The sequence below is a fragment of the Ursus arctos genome, unplaced genomic scaffold (assembly GCF_023065955.2).
Source record: "Ursus arctos isolate Adak ecotype North America unplaced genomic scaffold, UrsArc2.0 scaffold_26, whole genome shotgun sequence".
NCBI lineage: Eukaryota > Metazoa > Chordata > Mammalia > Carnivora > Ursidae > Ursus > Ursus arctos.
The window spans coordinates 20414089-20441276 of NW_026622941.1; the positions used below are offsets into that span (position 1 = coordinate 20414089).

Here is a 27188-nt window from a genome sequence, read left to right on the forward strand (position 1 = left end):
TTTGAGCTAGTGATATTATGAAAGGCTAAAAATTACAATTTTCTCTGAGAATTTGGGATTAGTAGATCATTTATATGAAAGTGTTCTTAAAAAGCAATCATCCCAGATATTTTTCAATGTAACCCCAACACTGATTACTTTCTCACTTTTAGGCAATTCCCAGAATCCTGGTAATGCAAGGTATAGAGTGGAAATGATGACAAATTATTCCAACAAAATGATTCTGTTACCAAGGAGGAAGGTTTAGTAATAAAGGAGTTTCCTGAACTGTGTGGATTAATGTCTATTCAATGAAGTTAAAACAAAGAGTAAAAGGAAGAGAGGAATAAAGCGCAGAAATGAGGTAACATATATTGGTGGGATAAACCTCAACAACCAGCAAAGATCACAAGACCTGTAGTCATCCAAAGCAATCTATTTAAAGGCATGAGGTGGACTTGATAGTTTTAATAGTTACAAAAATGGGAAACGAAAGGCCTGAATCAAAGGACTGAAGCTGCTTGAAAAGACGAGTTTGCCATTTTCAACGTAGGTTTTCTCTAGCTTATAAAATGTAAGACATTTAGTAATATCCATCACATAGTTGCACATGAAATTAGCCCTGGGAGGAGGGTGGCATGCAAGGGCTGCATTACTGATTGCTTTACAAATATTTGCTGAGCACCCATTCTGTGTGAGGTGCTGTGGTCATATCGATGTAGGCTACAAAGGAGGTATGACACCTCCTCCCTGCTTGCTTGGAGTTGCAGCCAGTTGAGTAAATAGACCATGGACAGGAGCAAGTACAGTACAAGACGGAATGGGCTAAGTAACAAATAGAGGGGACAGGCAGACAATAAGTGTAACAAAAAGAAAACCACTCATGCCTGAGATGGGGTTTAATTTTTTTTTTTTTTTTGAAAGAGGAGGTCGATTAGCTAGTTTTGGAAAACATATTGAATTACAATGAAGGCGTTTGGGGGTGAAGACCTACCATACAAATAGGCACAGGATCAAAAAACTACGAAACATGTGGGAAATAATGAATAGAGCTAGCTGGGTCAGAGGTTTAAGATACTGTGGCTCACTGACAAACGATGCTCCAAGAATTAAACAGGCTGAGGGTCCCTGTTTCTCTGAGGCTCAAAGAGCTGAAACTATAACTGCGATTGGAAGTGGGCCTGCATGGAACTGAGAAATAATCTGGTGTTTTCAGTGAACTGGGAGTAAAGCTTATCTGCAGAGAGAAGAGGTCAAAGGGGACATGGAAGGAGGTGAGAAGACAGTGCTGAAAGCGGAAGAGCCATGGGAGGCTGAGGAAACTAATGCTGATGGGAGGCACATAAAGGATCGCCAGGAACTACTGAGGGGCAGTGGAGCGGGAAGATCGTAAATGTGGGGCTCTGCCAACCGGTCCATTGTGTTGTTTCCTCCATAGTGCTCGGCAGCCTCTTCTAGGAGTGTTGAAGGCACGAAGTTGGGTTGCTTACAGAAAATGCTAAAGGACTGTGGGAAAAAGAAGGGGCTCAAGTTGCTAGAGGTCTCCATAAAGTTAAATAGCACTGTCAGCAAAGGTGAGGCCTGAGAGAACTGGAGGTAGGGTTCTGGTGTCAGGGACTGACTGACACAATAGAGTTTAAGATTTCAGAGGAGCAGCAGTTCCCGGTGGTGGCCAGGTGTGACCCCAGGCAAGGCTGTGGAAATGGAGTGAGAGCAGAGTAAGACATCTCCGGGCTGGGATACTAGAGAGCTGTGCACTTGGAAGTTTAAACCACATCCATGAATGGCACCAAATAAGCTGGAGAGATGGACAGGGAACTAGGCCCCCAGTCTTCAGTGATGGTGCAGAGTGATGATGAGATCCTCTGACAAGAGATGTGAGAAAGGTAGACAATGCCAAAACTTCGCAAGGGTGTGAGAGAGGAAAAGATATGGTCTGAAAGCAGCAGGGAAGGAGCTAGAGGAAAGCACTATCACTACACAGAAGTAAAAGAGGGAACAACCTCCATTCGAAGGGGATGATGGAAGAGGGTCAAAGTTAATCTCCCCTGCACCAACCACCAGCACTTCCACTCCCTCCTGCCTTTTACAAAATAGTCTCATGTCCCCACCAGGGTTAAAATCCTAGGTTTCCCTAGATAGTCGTTTGACCTTGGAAAATCAGACAACATATAAATCTTTGCGAAGGTTCATAAAAGGGTAAGTACAAAAATGATCATCATAGCATGGTTTGTGATAGAAGGAAAATGGAGGCAAAGCCATGTCCATCTCTAGGAAGTAAGGAAAATGCAGTGATGCATACTACAGAACACAGTAGTGTTGTAAGAAGGAGCAAACCATCATGAAAACATTTCAGAAGACCAAGAGCACATAGATGCTTATTCCATATTTTGCAAGGATATGAGTATGTTTAGGCACGTATATTGAGCACATTAGAGCTGATACCATAATGGCGGGGGAGTGGTACAGAATAGGAATGAGGAATGGGGATTAGGGGAAAGAATGTATTAAAAGTAAAGGAAGGAACCAGACAGAAGCAAGTGACTTATTGCATGATCCATTTACATAAAAGATCCGGAATAGATAAATCCATAAAGACAGAAAGCAGATTGGTGGTTGCCAGAGGCAAGAAAGAGGGGTAAATGGGGAGTGACTGCTTAATAGGTATGGGATTTCCTTTTGGGGTGATGAAAATATTTTGCAATGGGAAAGAGGTGATGGTTGCACAATATTGTGACTGTCCTAAATGCCACTGAATTGTTCACTTTAAAATAGTTAATTTGGGGACGCCTGGCTGGCTCAGTCATTAAGCGTCTGCCTTTGGCTCAGGTCATGATCCCAGGGTCCTGGGATTGAGCCCCACGTCGGGCTCCCTGCTCAGTGGGAAGCCTGCTTCTCCCTCTCCCACTCCCCCTGCTGGTGTTCCCTCTCTCACTGTGTCTCTCTCTGTCCTAAATAAATAAAATCTTTAAAAAATAAATAAATTAAAAAACCAGTTAATTTTATGCTATGTGAATTTTAGGTCCATCAAATAATTTTTAAAAATTTAAAAGCAGATGTTACACAGATCATTGTTCATTTCCTCCTGCTGAAAATAACCAATAAGTAAAAATCCTGAATAAAATGTAGTTTGCAAAGAAGTTCATTAAAACAAGGAGTAGGGAAATACCAAGTCCAAGTATAAAGAAAAGGACAAATTCAGAGCTGTAAACTCTGAAAACACCTAAGCCTCTTTCCCACAAAAGGGCCAAGAATAGCTAAGATATTTTAGAAGAAAAACAATAACATATAAGAACTTGTCCTAAAATATGTCAATGTTTATTAGGAAGTTATAATGATCATAACAGTGGAATCTAGGAGAAAGAAACAAATGGAAAAAAAAAAAAAAAGAAGCCAGCAATCAGTCCAGACATATAAAAGATCCCTGATGTGTGTATGAGACTACACTGAATCTCGGTGGGGAGGGTGACCGATAAGAGGGACTGGGACAACCAGATGTCATATAAAAAGTTAAATCAGACCTTACGGGCTCACTATTAAATGTAGTAAAATTGCTGCCTCTAAATTTACCACTGCTAAATTTCAACCAAAATTATTTGTTACCGATTTCCCTACTACATCACGTCCCTACTTCATACCAAACACAAAGATGGATCCTAGGTCAACTCAAGAACTGAAAGTGAAAGGTGTAGCTTCAAAGATTTTGGGAGTTAATATAAATCATCTTCATGACCTCGGGTAGGGAAAGTTTTCGTAAATGAGACCAAAAAAACCCAAAGCATCAGCGATAAGGAAAAGTTATATAAACCAGACTGCACTAAAATTAACAGCTTCTGATACGATAAAGCCAAGCTCTAAATGGAAGAAGAGTTCTGTAACATATAACTGCCAAAACAGCTAAAGTATAAAGACTTAGTGTCCAGAAATTTATAAAGGGGAGGGAACAAATAAGCTGGCAAGTCACAGAAGAGGAAATCAAAACCCACGTGGCCCATGCATACTTGAAAACCGCTCAACCTCATTAGACATCAGAAAAGTGCAAATAAAAACCACAAGATACGACTGCACCTCCTCCCGATACACACTTTGGCAAAACATTGGAAGCAGTAGTGAAGATGAGGAGCCACTGGAACTCTGACCACCACTGGTGAAAGTGTAAATGGGCCCAAGCACTTGGGGAAACAGTTTTCCACTATCTGGGAAAGTTAAGGATGCACACAGACGTTGTGACTCGGCAGTTGTTCACAACGGCCCCAAATGCAAAAATTACCAAAAGCCCGTCGAAAGTAGAGCAGACAAATTTCGGCACATTCATACATTGAAATGCTACGCAGCAATGAGAATGAATGAAGTACGGCTTCACAGGACGATCCGGATGAAAGAGACATACGTTAACGAGCAAAAGAAGCAAGACGCGCACACATACACACACACGTTTAAACTTAAAACAACTAAAATATGTTTTAGGGAGGCACGCATAGTAGGGGTAATCCAGGAAAAGATGACGATAAAAGTCAGGATGGCAATTGTGTCTTGGAGAGATATGAGAGGGACCAGCAAACGTGTGTGTTGGGAGGACCTTCGGAGGGAAGGTGTACTTTTCTTGCTGGTTGCACAGGGGTTCACATTTTCATTAAGTGGTACATATATATTTTATGTACTTTTCTGGAGGCATGTTCTATTTCACAATTTAAAAAAAAGATTTCAAAAAGACAAATGAGTTATTACCAACTTGAGAATTTCCACCATGAATAAAAACTTAAAGGCTTGACGGTGGCCTGAAACTGCAGGGCCCATCACTAAGCAGTTTTTTTGAGTTTTTTGTCTTTGCTTTTTTTTTGTGGAGTTTTTTTTTTTGGTGCATGAAAGGTCAACTTTAGAAAAACAAATGATAGCCTCTGTTTTTTTACGTTCTAAATAAAAACAAATTTAGTAAGGCACATGGAAAAGATGTATTTTTAGACTCTTACTATATTGAATAGAAAATGTCAATTAAAAAAAACTGATCCTGTTTCTGTAGTCATACATATAACTTGTTATGTGGGCACAACTGGAAGTACGAAGCACAAAGGGCCCTTCTTAGTCTCTCATTCCAGACCTTGTCACAGCATAGTACTTCACACCCTATCCACATATTATAATTGTTAGGGAACTACTAGAACTATTTTTTTCAATGATGCCTGGGTCATATTCATACACACACAGAGTCACACACACACACACACACACACAGTCACACACACACACAGTCACACACACACACACACACACACACACACACACACTTAAAGCTTTCTGGGGGATTCTAATGTACATCCAAGGGTAAGAATCACTAAAGCTCCAGGGGTGCCTCAGTGGCTCAGTTGGTTAAGTGTCTGCCTTCAGCTCAGGTCATGATCCCGGGGTCCTAGGATTGAGTCTCATGTCAGGAAGCCTGCTTCTCAGTCTCCCTCTGCCTGCGGCTCCCCCTGCGTGTGCTCTTTCTCTGTCAAATAAATAAATCAAACCTCAATGTTCATAGCAGCATTGTCCACAATAGACAAAGTGTGGAAGGAGCCGAGATGCCCTTCAACAGATGACTGGATTAAGAAGATGTGGTCCATATATACAATGGAATATTACTCAGCCATCAGAAAGAACGAGTTCTCAACATTTGCTGCAACATGGATGGGACTGCAGGAGATAATGCTAAGCGAAATAAGTCAAACAGAGAAAGACAATTACCATATGGTTTCACTCATTTATGGAACATAAGAAGTAGGAAGATCGGTAAGAGAAGAAAGGGAAGAAGAAAGGCGGGGTAAACAGAAGGGGGAATGAAGCATGAGAGACTATGGACTCTGGGAAACCAACTGAGGGCTTCAGAGGGGAGGGGGGTGGGGGAATGGGATAGGCTGGTGATGGGTATTAAGGAGAGCAAGTATTGCGTGGTGCACTGGGTGTTATACGCAAGTAATGAATCATGGAACTTTACATCAAAAACTAGGGATGTACTGTATGGTGACATAATATAATAAAAAATTATTATAAATTTTTTTAAAATCACTAAAGCTCTTTAAAATTGACATGTGACATATTTTATCCTCAAAACAACCATGCTAAAATGGCATCCCCACCACAAGATGGGTAAACCATAGCTCAGAGAGGCGAAGTAATTTGCCCAAAAGTCACACACCAAATCGACAGCAGAGGTTGGGCTAGCATTTGCTTATTCTATCCAATCACACATTTGCTCCAACTGCAAAGTATGGTGTCAGGCAATACAGAGAGAGAGGAGATCTAAATGTAGCCCTGGGCTCTATGAAACTCCGCGCGGAGGCTCCCTCCCTCTCTGACTGGCCTGGGCAGCACAGGGAGTCGGAGAGCCCCAGCAGTCCGGCAGAGTGTTCTAAAAGGGCTAATTTCCAGGACTCTGGCTGCACCGATGTCCAAGAGCCCTGGACTGCTCAGCATCTGTTCCTGTGGAGCACTGACCCCTATGTGGACCCATGATCAGTCCTCAGCTGGTTATCCCTTCGTGGCCTGTTCTACCTAAGCACGCTTGCTGGGAGAGCACAAAACGCTGTTTGAAACTAGATCAAAGGCACTACCGGGAACCCTGCGGTAGCGGGGTGTGTGTGTGTGTGTGTGTGTGTGTGTGTGCTCGGGAGAACACATGCAACACTGGCTAAGCCTCTCCTGGTTGAAGACAACCACTATCTAATTTATTTCCTTACAACCTGGATTTATAATATTGGTGTTCTCTATAAATCAATTCACTAGGTAGAGGAACGTAAGAGTATGACAGGAGAAATACGTTGGAGACTAGCTTCTAACGCAGATTGAGAAGGCTCATGCTCCAGTTATTAAAAAAGAGCTGCTGGGGCAAGAAACGTGGTTGGGAGGCAAGGCAGACCTGGCAATGAAACTCATCAGAACACTTCTGAAAATGTTATGAGGATTGGTGATCACTGTAAAGAGACTTTAAAGACACGATTTAGGACACTTTTACAGAACTTCACCATAAAATAGCAACCTAAATGTTTCTGGTCATGCAAGAATCCAGGAAATAAAATAACCTTTATTGCAATATCCTCTGTCTCTACAGGACGTAGACGCCGGGTTGATTGCTCATAGCTGTCCAGGTGATATCTTCCAGGCTGCTTCCTGTTTATAGTTTTCGGCTGCTGCATTCCAAATGGAAAAAAAAAACACAAGTTGAAGCTTTATGAAAAAAAAGATGTTTTACTGAACATTAACTCATATTGCTACTTCTCCACTTGAAATTTCAAGAAAAAGAAAGAAGCAAAGTGAATGTGATATTTTAATTCTTTCAGTGGCTTCTCAACAAAAAAAATAATAATAACAAAAAGCCTTAAGCTATCATTTTAAACCTAATTCACAAGCCTTTTAAGAAAAATGAAAATACGAAGATGTGATACTTGGAACAGATGGAATTGTAAGTGCAGAGCTCCAAACTAGGTTTTGGATAGTCTTCCTCTAGCTCTCCTGATAAATATACCCAGGCAGTGAAAAACAGCGTGTGTGTCAAAAGGCAAGCAGACTAACTCAGGTTAAACTAGAATCTACTTGGGAGGCCAGTGAGCTTGTAAATGCTCCAACAGTACATTTTTGATCACCCTTTGAATCATGAGGATTTTGAATTTCATACACTCACATAACTCAGATCGGGCTACACATCACCCAAGGATCCACTGTGGAATGAGAAAAACCATAAGGCTCTGGGATTTTTTTTTTTTTTGGTCCAAATATGCATATATACTGTTCCATAAGTATATAAACATATAACGCGGATGTAAGTATAATAGAATGATCTAGTCTTTTTCAAATGTTATAGCATTTTTCCTGGTCAAAGGACTAAAGCATCCACATAAAGAGGATGCTAGCTGGGGTTGGACAGTTTTCCCACACTTAAAAGGAACTTCAGTTAGGTCATACAGATAGAAATATGTTATTCTCTAAATTTGACTTCAATGTCATGCAGTAGAGACAGATGACTAAAGAGAAGGTAGAAAATTCAGCTCTGTAAACCCCTAATACAGAAAAATTTATAAGCTCAAAATTTGTGCCAGGAGTCTAGTGAACAACTATTTCAACAAAAATAATTATCTGTCTTACTCAAATACTTTATAGATGTTATGAAGGCTAAGTAATAATATACTTTAGAACTGTTAAATTACCTATAAAAGCAAAGTATTCTAGAATTGTAAAACTTTTTTTTTTCTTTTGGCCTGGAATTGCAGGTTTATCTTTTTGAAAAATCCACTGAATTCTACTATGGGAATTAGAAATGTCCTCAAATAATCGGTAATTTAATCCAAACAAGATATTGCTCTTCCAATTTCCATCAATTGTTATATCAACAGAACATCAAATTATCAAATAGTACATTGCTAGGCTATGTGCAAATAAATACACAGATTAAAAAGGTACTGAGGAAAACTAGCAGTGGTTCTGTCACATAGAAAATACTGAATGCATTTTAACTTAAAAAAAGTAGAGAGATTGTTCCTGAAATTTTATTTTAGTTCTGTTTTTCTTTTCACAATCTCACAGATGACCTTGGAAGTATGTTGCATGAGATGTAGAAAGTCGGTATCCTTCAAGCTAAGTGTATCTTCCTCACAAGACGAGTCTATGCCTTTACATAAATCCTCTGTCTTCTAGAGTCTTTAATTCCATAGTACTATTGCCCCAGAGGTCCAAAAGGAATGACGTCATGTTCTTCACAAAACTAAGAAGAGGGTGGGAGGAGGAGATGTGTTGACAGAGATTTGAGTCGGAGTTCCACAGATGTAATTTGAAGAGACTTTGGCTCTAGAATGTCACTAATTCTCCATGGAGATTCTACAGCCAAAACCACTTAACTCTAAGCTTTTACAGAATACATAGCATCTTAAGCTCTCAAGAAGAAGTTTCCATTAGTGTTATTTTCAAACACACAGCTTTTTTCACTCCATTTTAAAAAGTTTGTCGTTTGTGGTTTGGCCCATCAGCAGTGATGAATGACCCTGAAAGACATCAGAAGTCCAGTCTGGTTTCAATAACCCTGAAGATATTGAATACATTTGAAGAGGGTTCTTTTTTCCTTCCAAAAACCTTTTCTCAGTTCAATTTTTCTTCTATCCCTCATCTCATACAAAAGGTTCTTCAGATTTCCCTAACTCCACAAACTTGACCTCCTACATCCTCATTCATGAGGTCATCCACTCTGCTCATCCTCACATCTCTGAAAGATGACCTAGTAAGTTCTTTGGTAATCTCCTATAATCCAAAGAATGACAATGCTGGTTCTAATCAAGTACTTGACCTTCCTGCTGCCTCAAAGTATAGACACTCTATAATGTGTTCCTGTCTTTGTGTCCATGTCCACACAATAGCAAACTAGCATTTTGAGGCACGGTTACTCCTGCGTATACAGGCGTGGGTGGTAGCTTCTCAGACAAAATGACACTGGCTCAAGAAAACGACAGAGAGTAAAGTAAAACTCCAGAAAGGCAGAAGAAAACAGCAAGTCTAAATATAGATGAGTGTTCATCTCAACTATTTTTAGCAGTTTTAAACATGATGTAGAGAAAAATTTAATATAGATTGACTTCCTGGTAAAAAGACTTTCCAAACCTCAATTAATTCCAGTCAGAAGATTGCATGTGTAATTTTGCTTGGTTACAAAAATAGTAAATCTATTCATATTTTTGTCTAATAGTAACACGAATAACTAATATTAATTATAACATGACTCATTTAGAATAGCATCTTTCTATTTTATTATTATGAAACATACATATTAATTTTAAAGTCTTTCTTCAGAATTTTTGAGACACACCTTTCAAGAAAGTGATGTGATCCAGTCTCATTGATTTAAATATCTAATGGCTAATGACTCTTAAATTTACATCTCTAATGCTGACTTCTCTTCTTAGATGTCAATGAATGTCTCAAAATTATCATGTGCAAATACACTTCTTGATTCTACCTCAACACCAGTCCACTCACATCTTAGCCTACCTACCCAGTCTACCAGCAAGTCTTTATCAACTCAACCTAAAAAAAAGTACACTGAATTCGATCACTTTCTCACAATGTCCACTGCAACTGCCACAAAAACTAATTCTAACCATCACCATTTCTTGCCTATGTTATTGTAATAATCTTCTTATTGATCTGTTCTACTCTTGTTTCCACTGATTACCGTCAAGCCAGTAGCCAAAGTGACCTTTTAAAAACAACCAAAATTGGGGTGCCTGGGTGGCTCAGTTGTTAGGCATCCAACTCTTGATCTCAGCTCAGGTCTTGATCTCAGGGTCCCGAGTTCAAGCCTGATGTATAGATAGATAGATAGATAGATAGATAACCAAAATTCTATTAGTCCCTACTTTAAAACCTTCCTATGGTTTCCTATTTCACAGCAATACAATCCAGACCCTCAATCCTTGTTCTTACTTTATCTTATCTCTCCATTCTTCACCAGGCTTCAACCAAAGTTTCTCTGTTCCTCAAGCACATCAAATTCATTCTACCTCGGGGCCTTTGCATCTACTGGTTCTCTGCCTGAAATGCTTTCTTCCCCCAATCTTTGCTGAACAGGTATGTACTCTTCATTCAGGTCTCAGACCAAATGCCAGCTCTTCAGAGAGGGGCCTTTCTGGGAAATGATCACCCGGCTTCCAGTATCCCAGTCACTCTCTCGTACACTATTTTATTTTCTTCCCAAAGTGAAATTATCTCACTTTTTTAACTTGTTTATCATCTGCCTCCCACCTTAAGAAAGATAACTGTGACAAGGAGGAGCTTGTTTGCCTTGTTCATACCTATACCCCTGAAGTACAGGGTAGCCAATAAGTCCAGAAACACAGGCAAATACATATATGGTACACATCATATTACACGTAATACATGACAAAATAATATTGAACATGTTTCCAAGCTGTATGTAGATATTGAGTAAATATTTGTGTGATGGATGCATAAAATGGTTCAGGAGTTATAAGACTCAGGTTTTAATTCTGGCTCTGCTGTTTACTAAGTTTATGACTTTGTTCAAGCCACATAATACACAAACTCAATATATTCAGTTGGAAGAAAAAATAAGGTAATATGATGTATTGAGTCAAAAGATAAAATGCATCAAAAGCACTTTTTAAACTAAAAAGTGTAATACAGCTAAAAGGCATTAAAAGAATATGGTGTGGGAGTTGTTAAGCTTATTTAGTATTATTTTTATATAAAATTTGGGGCAGACAACCTTTTAATATTTTTTCAATTGAACATGTGCTGTCCCTCTTGGGATGATTCTTTGATGATTTCTAATGACAAGCCTTACACATTTGTTCATGAATCTTAGACTACCGAAGTTTGTTGTAGAAGCAGGTGGCAATTTTTCTTTATATAGGTTAAAAGTGGAGCTTGCAATTTCTTCTAATTGCACTCATTTAAAATCATCCAATATTGGGACTGTTGTCTAGTCACAGCTTCAATAATAAGAAAAAGCACTTACCACTCCAGTGTGTTTCTTACAGGACTCAAAAGGAAGAGAACCTTCACCAGTTCGCCAGCTATCCTCACCAATCTCATCACTCAAGAGAAACTCATTCAGCTTTTGAACACTGCGAAAACCAACCACATAAAAAGGGGGTTAAAAATAAAACCACCAACAACCAAGTTCTCCCAAAATAAACAATCATTTCCCTCACTCATTATCATGTTGAGCAAGCCACCTCTGAGAGTCATTTCTCAAGACCAACTGGGAATTCAGCTCTGAGGAACAAGCATCCTAACTAAATTACCCAAGAATGATGGGCTCCCAGGACCTGGGACTTTCAGTGCTAAAACTAGAAACGTCTCAGGAAAACCAGAAACAATTTGTCACCCCTTGAATGCAGCCAGAGTTTTTTGCACTTTTTTTTTTTTTTTTTGCAATTATGTCTCTTGTCAAAGACAGTAGAGTTGAGGAAGAACTTGAAACAGAGTGGTTAAACATAATAATGCCAATGAGGGAAGTTTACCCATTATTCTAATTTTACAAACGAGGGGAAATAAGTTATAGAGAAGCTAAACAGCCTGCTTAAAAGCATTTAGCATATAACACACAGCTCTGGGGTCCATGACCATTCTGCTATCTTGCTTAAATACTATATACTACACATATTTTCTGAATCTGGCAAGAAGACAGGCCCCTACAGAGTTGCTGTTCAATGTTGCAAAGGACCAACAGCACCAGCATCACCTGGAGCTTACCAGAGACTCTCAGGCCCCACCCAAGACCTACTAAATCAAAATACTCATTTTCACAAGACCCAGAAATGCTTCATAAGCACATTACAGTTTGAGAAGCCTGGCTCTGGAAGAGTGGTTTGCAAACATGCTTTATTATGGTCTCCTTGGGCAGGACACAAGACTCCTTGGCCCACCTACCCCTTCCGTTCTAACTTTTTCAAACCAGTTATAGAATCAGGAGCAAGAAGAAAGAACCAAAGAAACAAGAGCATGATTCAAAAACATCCTCCTATAAATAAAATAATATGCTAAAGAAAGTTCTGTGAAGCTGCAAAAGAAATGCTCCATTTAGCATGCTAGGATGCTGAAGGTGAACAAATCTAGCCTGGCACATGCAGCATCAACCACAGGGGAAATGTTGTCTGTAGTAGGAAACTGGAAAATAAAGATTTGAAACAAAAAATTATTTGTATTTTTTTTCATCTGAGCTTGTAGTCATGTTAAATGCCTCCAAATAGGTCTGCAAAGCTTGTTTTGTGTGTGCGTGTGTGTGTGTGTGTATATGTGTGTGTAACAGACTAAGAAAATGAAGAAAAGTAAATCTAACTCAGTCTTTTGCCTATTATCTCTAAGCCTGATGGCCTCGCGTGCCATAGAAACTGCTTCTTTTCACTGGAAACAGAAAGGTGAATAAACTCCATTGCAGCACTCTAATTATTAGCTTCCAAACCGCATTTACAGAGAACTAAAAAAGATAATTGTTTAAGAAGAATTTTAGTTGAATAATCCTCCATATGTATACACTACATTTTATCTGTTTATTCATCCACTGATGGGCATTTGGGTTGTTTCCGCTTTTTGGCTGCAGTGAATAATGCTACTATAAACCTGGGTGTACAAATATCTATTCAAGTTCCTGCTGCTTTGAATTTTGGGGGGTATATATCCAGAAGTGGAGCTGCTGCACCATATGCTAATTCTACATTTAATTTTTTGAGGAACTACCATACTGCTTTCAACAGCACCTGCACCAGAGTTCTGGAATTCCTGATTCAGTGTAATAGATTTATGACAACATGGATGAACCTTGAAGACATTATGCTAAGTAAAATAAGCCAGGCACAAAAAAATCCCCCACAACTAGCGTATGAGTCTACCTATATGAGGTACCTAGAAGAGTCAATCATAGGGACTGAGAGTCAGTGGTGGTTTCCAGGGCCTGGGAGGAGAGGCAATTGTTATTGTTTAATGCATATAGATTCTAACTTGAGGAGAGAATTTCCAGAATGGACTGTGGTGATGGTTGTACTGCAATGTGTATGTACTTAATGTGACTGAACTATACACATGAAATGGTTTAAATGGCAAATTTTATGTTGTGTATATTTTACTGCTATTTAGAAAAGGATTTCAGACCCCCTCAAAAAACAAAAGAAAGAGAGAGAGAGAGAGAGAGAGAGAGAAAGAAGGAAGGAAGGAAGGAAGGAAGGAAGAAAGAAAGAAAGAAAGAAAGAAAGAAAGAAAGAAAGAAAGAAAGAAAAAGGAAAGAAAGAAAGAAAGAAAAGCTTCAGTTTGTGTACTTCCTTTGAGCCTTTGTCAGCAAATACTGACCATATAGATTGGAAAGCCAACATTAGAAATGTGGTATGAAATGGCCGTTTGTCTTAAATGACAGGTATTTCTTCTTTACTTTTTAAATTGACATGTATTAGTTTCAGATGCACGACATAATGATTCAGTATTTGTACATATTGCAATCTGATCAGCACAATAAGTCGAGTTAACACTGTCACCATACGTAGTTACAATTGCTTTTCTTGGGACAGGAATGTCTAAGATCTACTTCTTAGATCTTAGTAGGGAAGGGAGTAGTGAAAGATCTTTATCTTTACAGAGTTTAGTTGTCGTTCTGTTCTTATATTTTGAAGAGTGGATTTTAAGGAGCACAGATTTGCCATTCCAAGGAATACCTTTTAAACAATTTCATATTATGTCTTTGCATACAAAGGGAAGTCCAGGGGTCAGGCTCGTTTGCCTTTGTAACTCTATGTAGAGCTCCTGCCACATACTACTCAATGAATGTTTGCTGAATAAATCAAAGAAGGAATAAACCAATGACTTAGACGTTTAAGTCAAGTCAGTTGATTCATCCTCCATTTCACTTTTCTAACACACACACACAAATCTTACTGAAGCTTTTATGGAATTAATGAGCCCCATTCTTGCTAAACATCAGGAAGCAATGGTTTCTGAGCATAACTGGGGCATAGAGAGAACTTTCTTTCCTCTCTATAACACCGCACTTTGGAATTGCAACTACAAGGAATATTGGAGGACCCCAAGATGAATGCTTCTCTAAGCCTCTTCTTCCTTTCCTTTCCCCTGCCCTCATCATTCTAGGCTCTCTGGCTGAGGGTCCCCAGCACTGCTATTTGTCATTTTTTGTTACTATCTCTCCCATTATACTGTGAACTCAAGAGCAAAGATTTTCATCTTCAGAATCTAGCCCAATGCCAAAAATACAACATAGTAATTTCTCAAGAAATGTCTGGTGAATGAATAAATGGGTAATACAAAAAGCATTTCCTATTCATATGAGGTCCTTTCAGAAATCACTGAGGCAAAGCAATTATGGAAAATGCATGAATCCTGACCAAGGGTGAAGTAATCTCCACCATGCTGCCAGGGTTATATATTAAAAATCCAAATCTGTTTATGTAGCATTCCTCTCCTTAAAATAACAAATGGCACTCCTTTGCCTTCCGCACCCTTAGCATCTTTCCTGGCTGCTCAGGATTTTACTCTCCAGCTTCCTCCCCTGCCACTTTCCACATCAGAACCTGTCACCAATGACACTCAACTATGTTTAGTCCCCTAAATATACCAAGATCTCTCACCTACTTACTCACCCTTTCCCCCCTGAATACATTGCTCTCTCAGCTTGAAAACGTTTTCCCTTTTTCTTCAACTGACCAAGCTCCACCTATTCTTTAAGATCTTAAAAGGAGCCACTACTCTTTTAAATCTTTACTGACCAGAGTGTCTGCTTTCTCACTCGATGAGCTTCAGCGACCCCCATATATGGCCCCATGACATTCTATGCAGAGCTCTGTAAATAGCATAACACACCATATTGTACTTAGTTTCCCCTCCTGGTCTCTCCAACTAGACTGTAGGTTCCCTGTGGATTTTACTCTACTTTTCATCTTTGCAATTCCTAATACCTCGTAATGTACCCAAAGTATTAAAAAGTGCATGTAGACCCACAGAAGATATCTCTCTGAAGCTCAGAAGGGAGAACAATAAAATGGGAGTAAATTAGTAAAATGGAAACCGGTAAAGTATCTAAAATATTTAGGCAATGTGCCAGGCACTGTTCATATACTATCTCATTTAATTGTTTCAATTGCCATAAGCAGGAGCTATTATTGTGCTCATTTAGTAAGTGAGGAAGCTGAACTATAGAGACACAAAATGACGTGGTGGAGGTTGAACAATGAGTACTCTAGGGCAGTCCTAGTATTTGACAGCAGATATATTTGATACCAACCAATTTCCTAGCCTGCCTCCACCATGTTTCTACGTCAGTGTTTTACTAATTTCTCATGTGTTTGGATAATTCATACCAGTCTTCAAGGTTTTATTTCTTCACTTTTCAAGTTCCACTTTGGGTGTTTAGATAAAGCTTGAGTACCTTGGACAGGTGCTGTTATGTTAATTTGGAATAACTGACTTTGTCACTGGCAATTATGTACTTTTCTTGTAGGAACTATAACATTTTTGTAAACAGGAACGGGGTTGAAGTACACATACTCTATGATAAATATCAGGAACAATTTATTTGATCAAAGGTAACTGTCGTGGACTAGCCAAGCATACATTCCTTTGGGAGGTATATGAGAGAAAGGATACAAAGTTATTTTCCAACAAAACAAGGGATTGCTTTTACACATTTTACTCTTGGCAAATAACATCTTTGGACATAGATATTGCATTATACATCAAATACCATAAAACTTCACTGAAATTATTTATAAAGGATACAACATATCAACTTATATTCTCCTCCAGGAAAGCAAAAACGCATAAATTATTTCCTTACAAATAAAGCAAAGTGGAAAATTGGGGCAAGCATCCTGGAAAATCACTCTTACTCAAATATTTTAATATTTTAGATAATAGTGACTTTTCCTACTTTCCCTCATTTCATGACTCTGTTTTGCAAATATAGACTGGTATACGATATCATAAAATGTCCAGAAAACTCAAATGGTGTGGGGTGTAGGGTTGTAAGGAAATAACCTGAATCATATCTGCCTCTTTCTTCCATTTTATTACGTATACATGGGGTCCCACCCATTGAGCAGCATGAAGACAATTTTGGCTAACAAACTCAACATTTTCCAAAGAAAGTATAGAATTTTCAAGTAGGAAAGAATTTTACATGGCATGTAATTTTCTTACATTAGAGAGGTCTGTAAGTTTCTTACAGGCATGTGTAATGCACTTTTGGGAGTATGTTGTACCCCCTTCCAACCCACCAAATCTCTGATGCATTTAAGAGTGAAGCAAAGAACTTATGACTGCCACGGTCCTGAAGAAGAGGTTTCAAAATCAGCTCACCAAAGTCTCCGATTATAAACAGGCTGCTCAGCTCGTTGTGGGCCAACTGGCATCAAAGACTGGTCACGGGTTCCCAGGCACAGAAGAAAATGCCAAACCCAGTCAATACTGGGAAGGAGCTCATTTGGGTTCCCAGAACCAGCACACAGTGGGGAAAAGGCCTGGCTCCTCTGTTGACCGGTCATCTCTGTAGGACCCACAAATCAACCACTGAGACTCATTTTAGAGAAGCAAGGTTTTATAAGCTGATTCTATTCAGCCTATGGCTTGGGAAATCTGGAGCTGAGCCCTGAAAACAGACTGGTCTTTATCAAACTGGCAAATGCCTTTCCCTGGGACTCAAAGAAAAAAGAGTGCTCTGCAGAAATATACAGTGAATATTATTCACTCTGAACTTCACCAGCATTTGCTGCAGCAGGACTGTGTACTATGGAGTGGGAGGGCACTCCTAGAGTTTTTGGTGGGCTTGCTTTCTTTCTTTCTTTCTTTCTTTCTTTCTTCCTTCCTTCCTTCCTTCCTTCCTTCCTTTTCTTTCTTTCTTTCTTTCTTTCTTTCTTTCTTTCTTTCTTTCTTTCTTTCTTTCTTTCTTTCTTTCTTTCTTCCTTTCCTTTCCTTTCCTTTCCTTTCCTTTCCTTTCCTTTCCTTTCCTTCCTTTTTCTCTTTCTTTCTTTCTTTCTTTCTTTCTTTCTTTCTTTCTTTCTTATAAATTCTTTAAGTCCTTTTGATGCTTGGTAACCTCCTGATTTCAGAGAAGTTAATCTGTTATAACTTATCAACTAAATGTTTTTTATCCCCACTGGAGATACAAAGTCAAATTCCAATTAAAAATGAAACCATGAGAGGGACAGCTATTAAATGGAGAAAATGAAACTAAGGACCAAAATAGCAGACTTTGGCCATTCATCAATTTTATTGTTTGAAGCAGCTTCCCTTCCAGAGGACTGCCTAATTTGGAAGTGGCGCTACGAAAATCAGTCAGTGTTCTGTACAACTGTTTCCGAGGCAGAACAGTAAGAAAAGCAAAGGAGGCAGACGAGGCTAGAGGGTCTGATTCTTAAACTCTAACAGCTCCAGAATTGGTTACCCGTGACATAAGCTACAGAACAGGACTGAAATCATTTTGTGATACTATTATAACCAATCAGAACTTCAGGGTATAATAAGATAAGGCATGTGCATCTTCCTGTTATTTGGGATTGAGCCATTGTTGAACCAATATAAATAACCATCCAAAGCTAAAGATTCTGTATTTTAAATGTCAAATACTAGTTTTCTTCATAATACGTAGCCATTAGGAAAATTCATTTTAGAAGACTTTACAAGAAAATAATTAATTAAAAAAAAAAAGCCCTTACAAGAAAATGCTCAAACATTGCTATCAGTGGCAATGCCAGGCTTCATGTATTTGAGGCCTCCGTTTTCCAATTTTCCTTAGTATTGTAACATCTTGACATTTGTTTCAAAGGCCAGGCATGATAAAGACTGTTTATAAAACATGCTGAGGTTTTATGAAGTTTATCCCATCTTGAAGACTTTCTTGTTCATAATAGAGTGTCAGACAGTGTAGATTGGTGCATACAGCATTGCAAGATAAGTGTGATATAGTTTGGTGACATACTTATTTATAAGACACAAGAAAAATGGTGGGAAAATGGTCATTATCGTATCACACCTATTTTTATTGTTGTGCATTGTAGGAAACTGTAAGTCTGACACAAAGTATACACTGGTTAAAAGAACGAGAGAAGCATATTTAAAATGAGCAAATGTGGAGAGGTTTTGCAAAGTCTTTCCATTGGCAGAAACCATGAGCCTACTTAAATTTTTCCCGGTTAAATTAAAATTAAAACAGTAAATATGTGTTGATGGGAAAGTTGTCCATCACTATAACTGCAAAGATAAACTAACGCAGCTTTACAGGAAAATATTATGGCCATTTTTATTTTAAAAAATCTTAAAAATGGGGGAGCCTGGGTGGCTCAGTCAGTTAAGTGTCCGACTCTTGGTTTTGGCTCAGGTAGTGATCTTGCAGTGATGGGATCGGGCCCTGCATAGGGCTCTGCGCTCAGTACAGAGTCTGTTTCAGATTCTCTCTCCCTCTCCTTCCCACTCATTTTCTCTCTTTCTCTCTCAAATAAATAACTAAAATCTTTAAGGAAAATCTTAAAAATGTGTAATAGTTTTTGACCTACCACTCTTTAAAGGCAATATAGCAATATTCATTAAGAACCTTAAAAATGTGCATACCATTCATACAATTGAACACCAAAAAAACAAATAATCTAATTAAGAAATGGGCAGAATATATGAATAGACATTTCACCAAAGAAGGCCTACAGATGGCCAACAGACACATGAAAAGATGCTCAACATCACTCAGCATCAAGGAAATGCAAATCAAAACTACAATATGATATCACCTCACACTGTCAGAATGCCTAAAATCAAAAACAGAAGAAACAACATGTGTTGGCAAGGATGTGGAGAAAAAGGAATCTTTTTTTTTTATAATGATTTTTTATTATATTATGTTAGTCACCATACAGTACATCCCCGGTTTTCGATGTAAGGCTCGATGATTCATTAGTTGTGTATAACACCCAGTGCACCATGCAATATGTGCCCTCCTTACTACCCATCACCGGCCTATCCCATTCCCCCACCCTCCTCCCCTCCGTAGCCCTCAGTTTGTTTCTCATAGTCCATAGTCTCTCATGTTTCATTCCCCCTTCTGATTACCCCCCCTTTCTTTATCCCTTTCTTCCCCTACTGATCATTCTAGTTCTTATGTTCCATAGATGAGAGAAATCATATGATAGTTGTCTTTCTCTGCTTGACTTATTTCACTTAGCATTATCTCCTCCAGTGCCGTCCATGTTGTAGCAAATGTTGAGAACTCGTTCTTTCTGATAGCTGAGTAATATTCCATTGTATATATGGACCACAACTTTTTAATCCAGTCATCTGTTGAAGGGCATCTCGGCTCCTTCCATGATTTAGCTATTGTGGACATTGCTGCTATGAACATTGGGGTGCATATGGCCCTTCTCTTCACTACGTCTGTATCTTTGGGGTAAACACCCAGTAGTGCAATGGCTGGATCACAGGGTAGCTCAATTTTTAACTTTTTAAGGGACCTCCACACTGTTTTCCAGAGTGGCTGTACCAACTTGCATTCCCACCAACAATGTAGGAGGGATCCCCTTTCTCCACATCCTCTCCAACAATTGTTGTTTCTTGCCTTGTCTATTTTTGCCATTCTAACTGGCGTAAGGTGGTATCTCAGTGTGGTTTTGATTTGAATTTCCTTGATGGCTAATGATTTTGAACATTGAGAAAAAGGAATCTTAATACACTGTTGGTGGGAATGCAAACTGGTGCAGCCACTGTGGAAGACAGTATGGAAGTTCCTCAAAAAATTAAAAATAGAACTACCCTACAATCCAGTAATTCCACTACTGGGTATTTACCCAAAGAATGTGAAAACACTAATTCGAAAGGAGATATGCGCCCTTATGTTTATTGCAGCATTATGTACAATAGCCAAATGATGGAAACAGCCCCAAGTATCCATCGATAGATGAATGGAAAAAGAAGATGTGGTATATTGGGTGCCTGGGTGGCTCAGTCTATTAAGCATCTACCTTCGGCTCAGGTCATGATCCCAGGGTCCTGCAATCGAGCCCCGAATAGGTCCCCCTGCTTAGTGGGAGCCTGCTTCTCCCTCTCCCTCTGCCTGCTGTTCCCCCTGTTTGTGCTCTCTCTCTCTCACTCTCTCTCTTGGTCAAATATAATAAATAAAATTTTTAAAAGAAAAAAGATATGATATATGTATATACACACAATAGAATATTACTTAGCCATAGAAAAGAATGAAATATTGCCATTTGCAACAACATGGTTGGAGTTAGAGAGTATAACGCTAAGTGAAGTAAGTTAGTCAGAGAGACAAATACCATACAATTTCAGTCATATGTGGATTTTAAGAAACAAAACAAATGAACGAAGGGGATAAATGAGACAAACCAAGAAACAGACTCTTAACTCTAGAGAATAAAGTGGTTACCAGAGGGGAGATGGGTGGGGGGATGGGTGAGATAAGCGAAGGGGACTAAGAGTACACTTGTCATGATGAGCATTGAGTAATGTATGGAATACACTGTATTGTACACCTGAAGCTAATATAACACTGTTATGTTAACTAGGCTGGAGTTAAAAAACTTAATAAAATTTTTTAAAAATGCAGATCCAGTTAGAACTACTACCCCTACTTCTAGAAATCTGTCTTAAGAAAATGATCAGAGAAAAAAGTTTAATGATATAAAAAGATGTTTATCTCAATGTTATTTATGTTAGGTAGAAAGTAGAAACACTCTAAGTGCCCAATAAGGAGGTAATCATTAAATAAGTTAGAGTACAGTACTTTGAAACAATGGACTATTGCACAGCCAATAAACATCATGATCTTAACAAGGGGAAAAGAATAAAAACAATAGGTGTAATAAGAAGTCTACATAATTTTGAGCTACATAAACTCAAAATTTTCATTTCAGAATAATAATTATTTTCATTTAAAAATAATTGTAAAAGACTGGAAAGTAGCATATTCAAGTTTTAGCAATGGTTATCTCTGGGCAGTAATTTGAATATTCTCTTTTATACTTTTTCAAATTGACTACCATGAGCACATATAATTTCTATAATCAAGCAAAAAATTCCAGACATTCCAGGGCATACCTTATGATGGCTTTGACTGCAAATCTGACCACTGTGGAGAGTAGGAACAGCGGGGTGACCAGGATATGAAAGAGAGACAGGGAAGCAAAGGCCTCCGCAGGTTTTAGATTGTTCCCGCTGGCGTACGCGTGGGTCACGAATGTCTGCGCAAAAAGAGAAGCTCTTCAGAGCAAGCTGGAGAAACTTCCACAAATGCTTACTTCAGTTTTACAGAACTAACCTATTCTGCTACGCCAATATGTCCATCCCAACTCTGAAAGCAATTACTTCACCCAAATTACTCCCTAACAAAAAGACTTGTTATTGACAGTTCTTAACAGTTTACATAGACCATCCTAGCAGTGAACTTGTGAAAAGGGCAGAGCAGATTCTGTTTACAGATTAGGAAATGGACTTCTGTCAAATTACTGAGTAGGGGGTATAACTGTGAAGTGAACCTAGAGTTCTTAACAACCAATCATGTTCTTTCCAACCAATACTAAATTTTCTAGGAGGAAAATAAGATGTTCCATTGTTTTAGGGTCCCTACTATGGATTGTTAGCAAATTTACCAACATTAGTGTTCGATGCAGAACTATTTATGTTTCTACATGTAATCCTAGTTTGTCATTTTAGTTTGAAATATAATGTACTTTTCTGGTTGTTGATCTAGCAGTATCTTGATGTAAGAATGCTTGGGAACCAGATCATGAAGATTATAACAGTAAGATCCCAACTACTATTCATTTTGCTCCCCAGGGCACACTTGGCGGTGTCTGGGGAGCGCTAATAGCATCGAACAGGTAGAAGCCAGGAATACTGTTACACATCCTCATGCAGAGGAAAGGCCCTACCAACACAGAATTATCTGGGCCTAAAAGTCTATAGTGTCACCATGGAGAAACCCTGGATTAGAATTATTACAAAGGGGACTGCAAGAGAAAACTGGCAGAGGTGAAGTAATATATATTACCACCCACACATTCTTGCTCATAAATCATTTCTAAACACTGACTTAGTTCCATTCCTAAAAGCAAGAGAAAGTTTCTTACAGCAAGCACAGCTGCTATAGGGATTGCTGCGTTCATGAAGACTGTGGAAAGAAATAAAATACATTAGGTTAATTGAACTGTGAAACATTTTCAGTAACTTTAATTAATCATCTATTATTACTTTAACTTCCCTTAAAGACGAAGAAGACCGAGTGCATTAAATAACATTTTGTCCAGAGTCCACAAACCTTGCCCTGTTGGCATTTCCTTGTTTGAAGTCCTATGAGTTCCCCCTCATTAGTTTGAAATAAAAAAATATTTTTTCTTTTTTTTTAAACAGGGTTTTTTAAAAAAAGACTTTACTTATTTATTTGAGAGAGAGAGAGCATGACAGGGATGAGGGGCACAGGGAGAAGCAGACTCCCCGCTGAGCAGGGAGCCCGATGTGGGTCTCAATCCCAGCCTGAGCCAAAGACAGATGCTTAACTGACTGAGCCACCCAGGCACCCCAGAAAATATTATTTCTTATGGAAAAATTATTTTTTATGAACTGTTACAAACCGCAAAATTCAGATGAAATACTCCTTTAATGATATAAATAACTAGAATCCAATCCAAATGTGCCTTCTTAAGAATATTTCCAGTCTATATTTCACTTGGTCCACTAAGCTAACTTACATATATGAAAATTGAGTTATTATGCAGCATACCAACAAGAATTTGACATCACTTCAAGTTCTCCTTCCAAAAGTGATATTTATTTTCAGTTATAGACCTTTTGCTTAACAAAATAACTCCAGGGATGCCTGGGTGTCTCAGTTGGTTAAGCGTCTGACTTTGGCTCAGGTCATAATCTCAGGGACCTGGGATCGAGTCCCACATCGGGCTCCCTGCTCGGCTGGAAGCCTGCTTCTCCCTCTGCCTGCCGCTCCCTGTGCTTGTGCTCTCCCTCTCTGACAAATAAATAAATAAAATCTTCAAAAAAACAAACCCTCTGCTTGTTTGAATATCTCTTCAGGAACATACTGCACTCACATTTGACGAGCGTGATATGTATAACTGAAACAAGGAAAATTCATATTTTAGGCTAAAATGCTAACATCTGGAGATCATAGTAAAATTAAAAAGCAAGTTGATGATTTGTAGTTATACTTTTCAAAAACAATAGAATTCTAGGGACTGAGTAAAAGAGTAAGCAGTTGGTAACGAGTGAAAGCTAGAACCTGGTTTTCTTGACATGCAGGAGAGAGTCCACCCAAAAATTCCACATCAGTCCTCACAACCTCCTCTCATGAACTACCCTGACCACTGTACACTGAACCAGATTATGCTTTTGCAGGTCCAGATGTGGCTTGGTTATCAAATCCGAATTCTTTTTTTTTTTTTTTTAAGATTTTATTTATTTATTCGACAGAGATAGAGACAGCCAGCGAGAGAGGGAACACAAGCAGGGGGAGTGGGAGAGGAAGAAGCAGACTCATAGCAGAGGAAGGAGCCTGATGTGGGGCTTGATCCCATAACGCCAGGATCACGCCCTGAGCCGAAGGCAGATGCTTAACCGCTGTGCCACCCAGGTGCCCCTCAAATCCGAATTCTTGTACAAGACTGAGAATCCAAACTCTGCCTTGAGGATCATAACAGCACAGATTAGGAGCTATGTTTCTGCCTCCATCTTTTGTGGCTATTGTCACCCTGTTCTTTAAGTCTATTTTTCTCTTTTCCCCTCATCATTTTTTTTTTTTGAAGATTTATTTATTTACTTGACAGAGAGACAGAGAGAGAGCACAAGCAGGGGGTGTGGCAGAGGGAGAAGGAGAAGCAGGCTCCCCACTGAGCAGGGACCCCCCCCCCCCCCCCCCCCCCGCCGCCCAACTCGGGACCGGATCCCAGGACGCTGAGATCATGACCGGAGCCTAAGGCAGCTGCTTAACCAACTGAGCCACCCAGGCGCCCCCCCACATCATTATTCATAATTCATTTTATAGTCCACATCTTTGACTGGGTAATCTCCCCTTGAGGAGGAAGAGCAAGAACAACTGTTTTTGATTGAAAACCATTTATACAGCAATCTGCACCAGGTACATGTAGCAGGCACTCTTCCTATCCCATTGCAAAGATGAGAATGAGAAACTTCAGGTCACACAGCTGGGATTCAAACCAATGCAGTCGGGCCTATCAGACTGCTCGCTACCACCTTGCTCTGCACTAACACGTCACAAGCATTGAGGTGCGATAAGAGTGCTTCACATACATTCTCATATTTAATGATCACAGCTACCCTACACAATAATGAGGAAGCTTGGGAAGGGTAACATGCAAGATTCCAAAGTAGGAGGTGATAGAGCTTAGATTTAAACCCTGATCTTTCTGGTTTCAAAGCTGTATGTTCTTGGGGAGCCCAGGTGGCTCAGTCGGTTAAGCATCTGTCTTTAGCTCAGGTCATGATCCTAGGGTCCTGGGATGGAGCCCCACATCAGGCTTCCTGCTCAGTGGGGAATCTGCTTCTCTCTCCCTTTGACCCTCCCCTGGCTGTGTTCTCTCCCCCTCTCTCTCTTTCAAATAAATAAATAAATAATTTTAAAAAAGCTGTATGTTCTTTCCACTTCTGCATATAAGACTCTATTAAAGTGAAGAGAAAAAAATATAGTACTGTCTTTTTGCCTTTTACCAATGGATTAAATCCATAAATAGCACACGACCATTTGGCAATGGAAACTAGGAAATTAATAGAATTTCTCTTCTCCCCAGATATTATCTCAACTGGCAAGAACACTGATTCATAAAAGCAGAGATGAATCTTCAGTTCTATTAGTAAGTGTCCTGTTTTAACTTTGCTTTTCAATATTTTCAGATACGACTGATTGAGCACTTTTATGTTTCGGGTACTTTTCTAAACACTTTACACACATTATCCTATTTAATTCCCAAAGATACTCAATACTTCCCAGCTTCCTGTTGAGAAAACTGAGACTCTCCCAAATACTAACCGGGGCTGTAGAGCTGAAAAGTTGCTGAGGAAGGATATCATTTCAGGTTAGCTTGCCCTCTAAGACTCAATAGTAACTACTCTGTCATACAGCTGACTTTTTCCTTTCATTATTTTTTATTTTCTTGTGGTACTCTACAAATACTATTTATAAAATATACATATTAATATAGTATAATATTTTATATTATTAATATTTTAAATATATCATATATTTAAATATTTATATATATTTAAAATATATCTATTTTAAGTATATTTTATATTTTAAATACTTTAAATATATATTTTTTTATATATTTTAAATATATATATATATATATATATATATATATATTTTTTTTTTAAGTAGGGTCCATGCCCAGCATGGACCCCAAGGCAGTGCTTGAACTCACAGCCCTGAAACCAAGACCTGAGCTGAGATCAAGAGTCAGACGCTTAACAGACTGAGCCACCCATGTGCCCCTATTTATAAAATATTTTTAACAGTTACTGAACAGTGTCACATTCACCGCCTCATTTGATTCTCACAATATAACTGTAATAATGATTTATTATTATTACACCAATTTTTAGATGAGGAAACTGACGGATGGAGGTTAGTAAGCACTAGACCATTTGCCAGGTGCTTCATATGAGATAATGAGGGTGAAGCACTTGACATCATGCCTGGAATAGAATCAATAACCCAATCAACATTTGTATCATTCATTATTTTAATCTTTACTACGGTCCTACATGGTTGACATTTATATCACCTCATGTTACAGATGAAGAAATTGGGGCTTGGAGGATATAAGCAACTTGGTCAAGGCCACACGGCCAAAAAGTGGCAGAGTTGGGATTTATAGCCAGCACAATGCAACTCCCATAGTGCAAGCTCTTAATCACCAAGAACACTGTATGTAACCATACCATAAATCTTAAAAGTGGCCCAACCGGGAATTTTACACCATTGACTTAAGAATTCTTGCTGCCTGTCATAAACACATGACTCTGTATTTTTACCTTCATGATTTCTTGTTTTTCTCCTCTATTATGGCCTCCTCTGTCCTCTCTTCTTTTGTATCTGACTTTCAAAAACCAACTCAAATTTCATGTCTGGAGACAGATGAACTGGATTAACGACCCACTTCTGCCATTTAGTAGGTGGATGATTTAAGGGAAGTTCAAGTTACTTAAGCTCCTCCACCTCAATGTTTTAATATCTAAAATGTAATTAATGGTAGAATCTAAATCATTAGGATGTTGGGAGGATTAAACAGGATGATATGTGTAAAACCACTCATGGCAATAATTGGCTGAGTATCTCAATATGTTTTTATTGCCATTCTTTCTGGCTGTGTCCATCCTTCTCATGAGTATTTCAGTCCACTGCAGAGAGAAATATACATTCCTCTGTCAGGTCACCAAATTAGAGTACTATTATATAAACAAGTGGATATCAATCATTCCATCTTCTAGCATTTTTTTTTTAAAGGTTTTATTTATTTATTCGACAGAGATAGAAACAGCCAGCAAGAGAGGGAACACAAGCAGGGGGAGTGGGAGAGGAAGAAGCAGGCTCATAGCGGAGGAGCCTGATGTGGGGCTCGATCCCATAACACCGGGATCACGCCCTGAGCCGAGGGCAGACGCTTAACTGCTGTGCCACCCAGGCGCCCCCATCTTCTAGC

The 27188-nt window shown here is 38.9% G+C and overlaps 1 protein-coding gene across 19 annotated transcripts in view; it reads right to left on the reverse strand.

The window, feature by feature from the left end:
* The window catches only part of ABCC9 (ATP binding cassette subfamily C member 9), a 127891-nt gene that overhangs the window by 68205 nt on the left and 32498 nt on the right, over window positions 1–27188 (reverse strand). For all 19 annotated transcript variants that reach the window (XM_048216493.2, XM_048216507.2, XM_048216496.2 and 16 more), the window contains 4 exons: window positions 22587–22627; window positions 21556–21698; window positions 11477–11585; window positions 7038–7145 (listed from right to left, as the gene is read on the reverse strand). In XM_048216493.2, the coding sequence (XP_048072450.1) occupies window positions 7038–7145; window positions 11477–11585; window positions 21556–21698; window positions 22587–22627 (401 nt within the window). The remainder of the gene's footprint in view (window positions 1–7037; window positions 7146–11476; window positions 11586–21555; window positions 21699–22586; window positions 22628–27188) is intronic.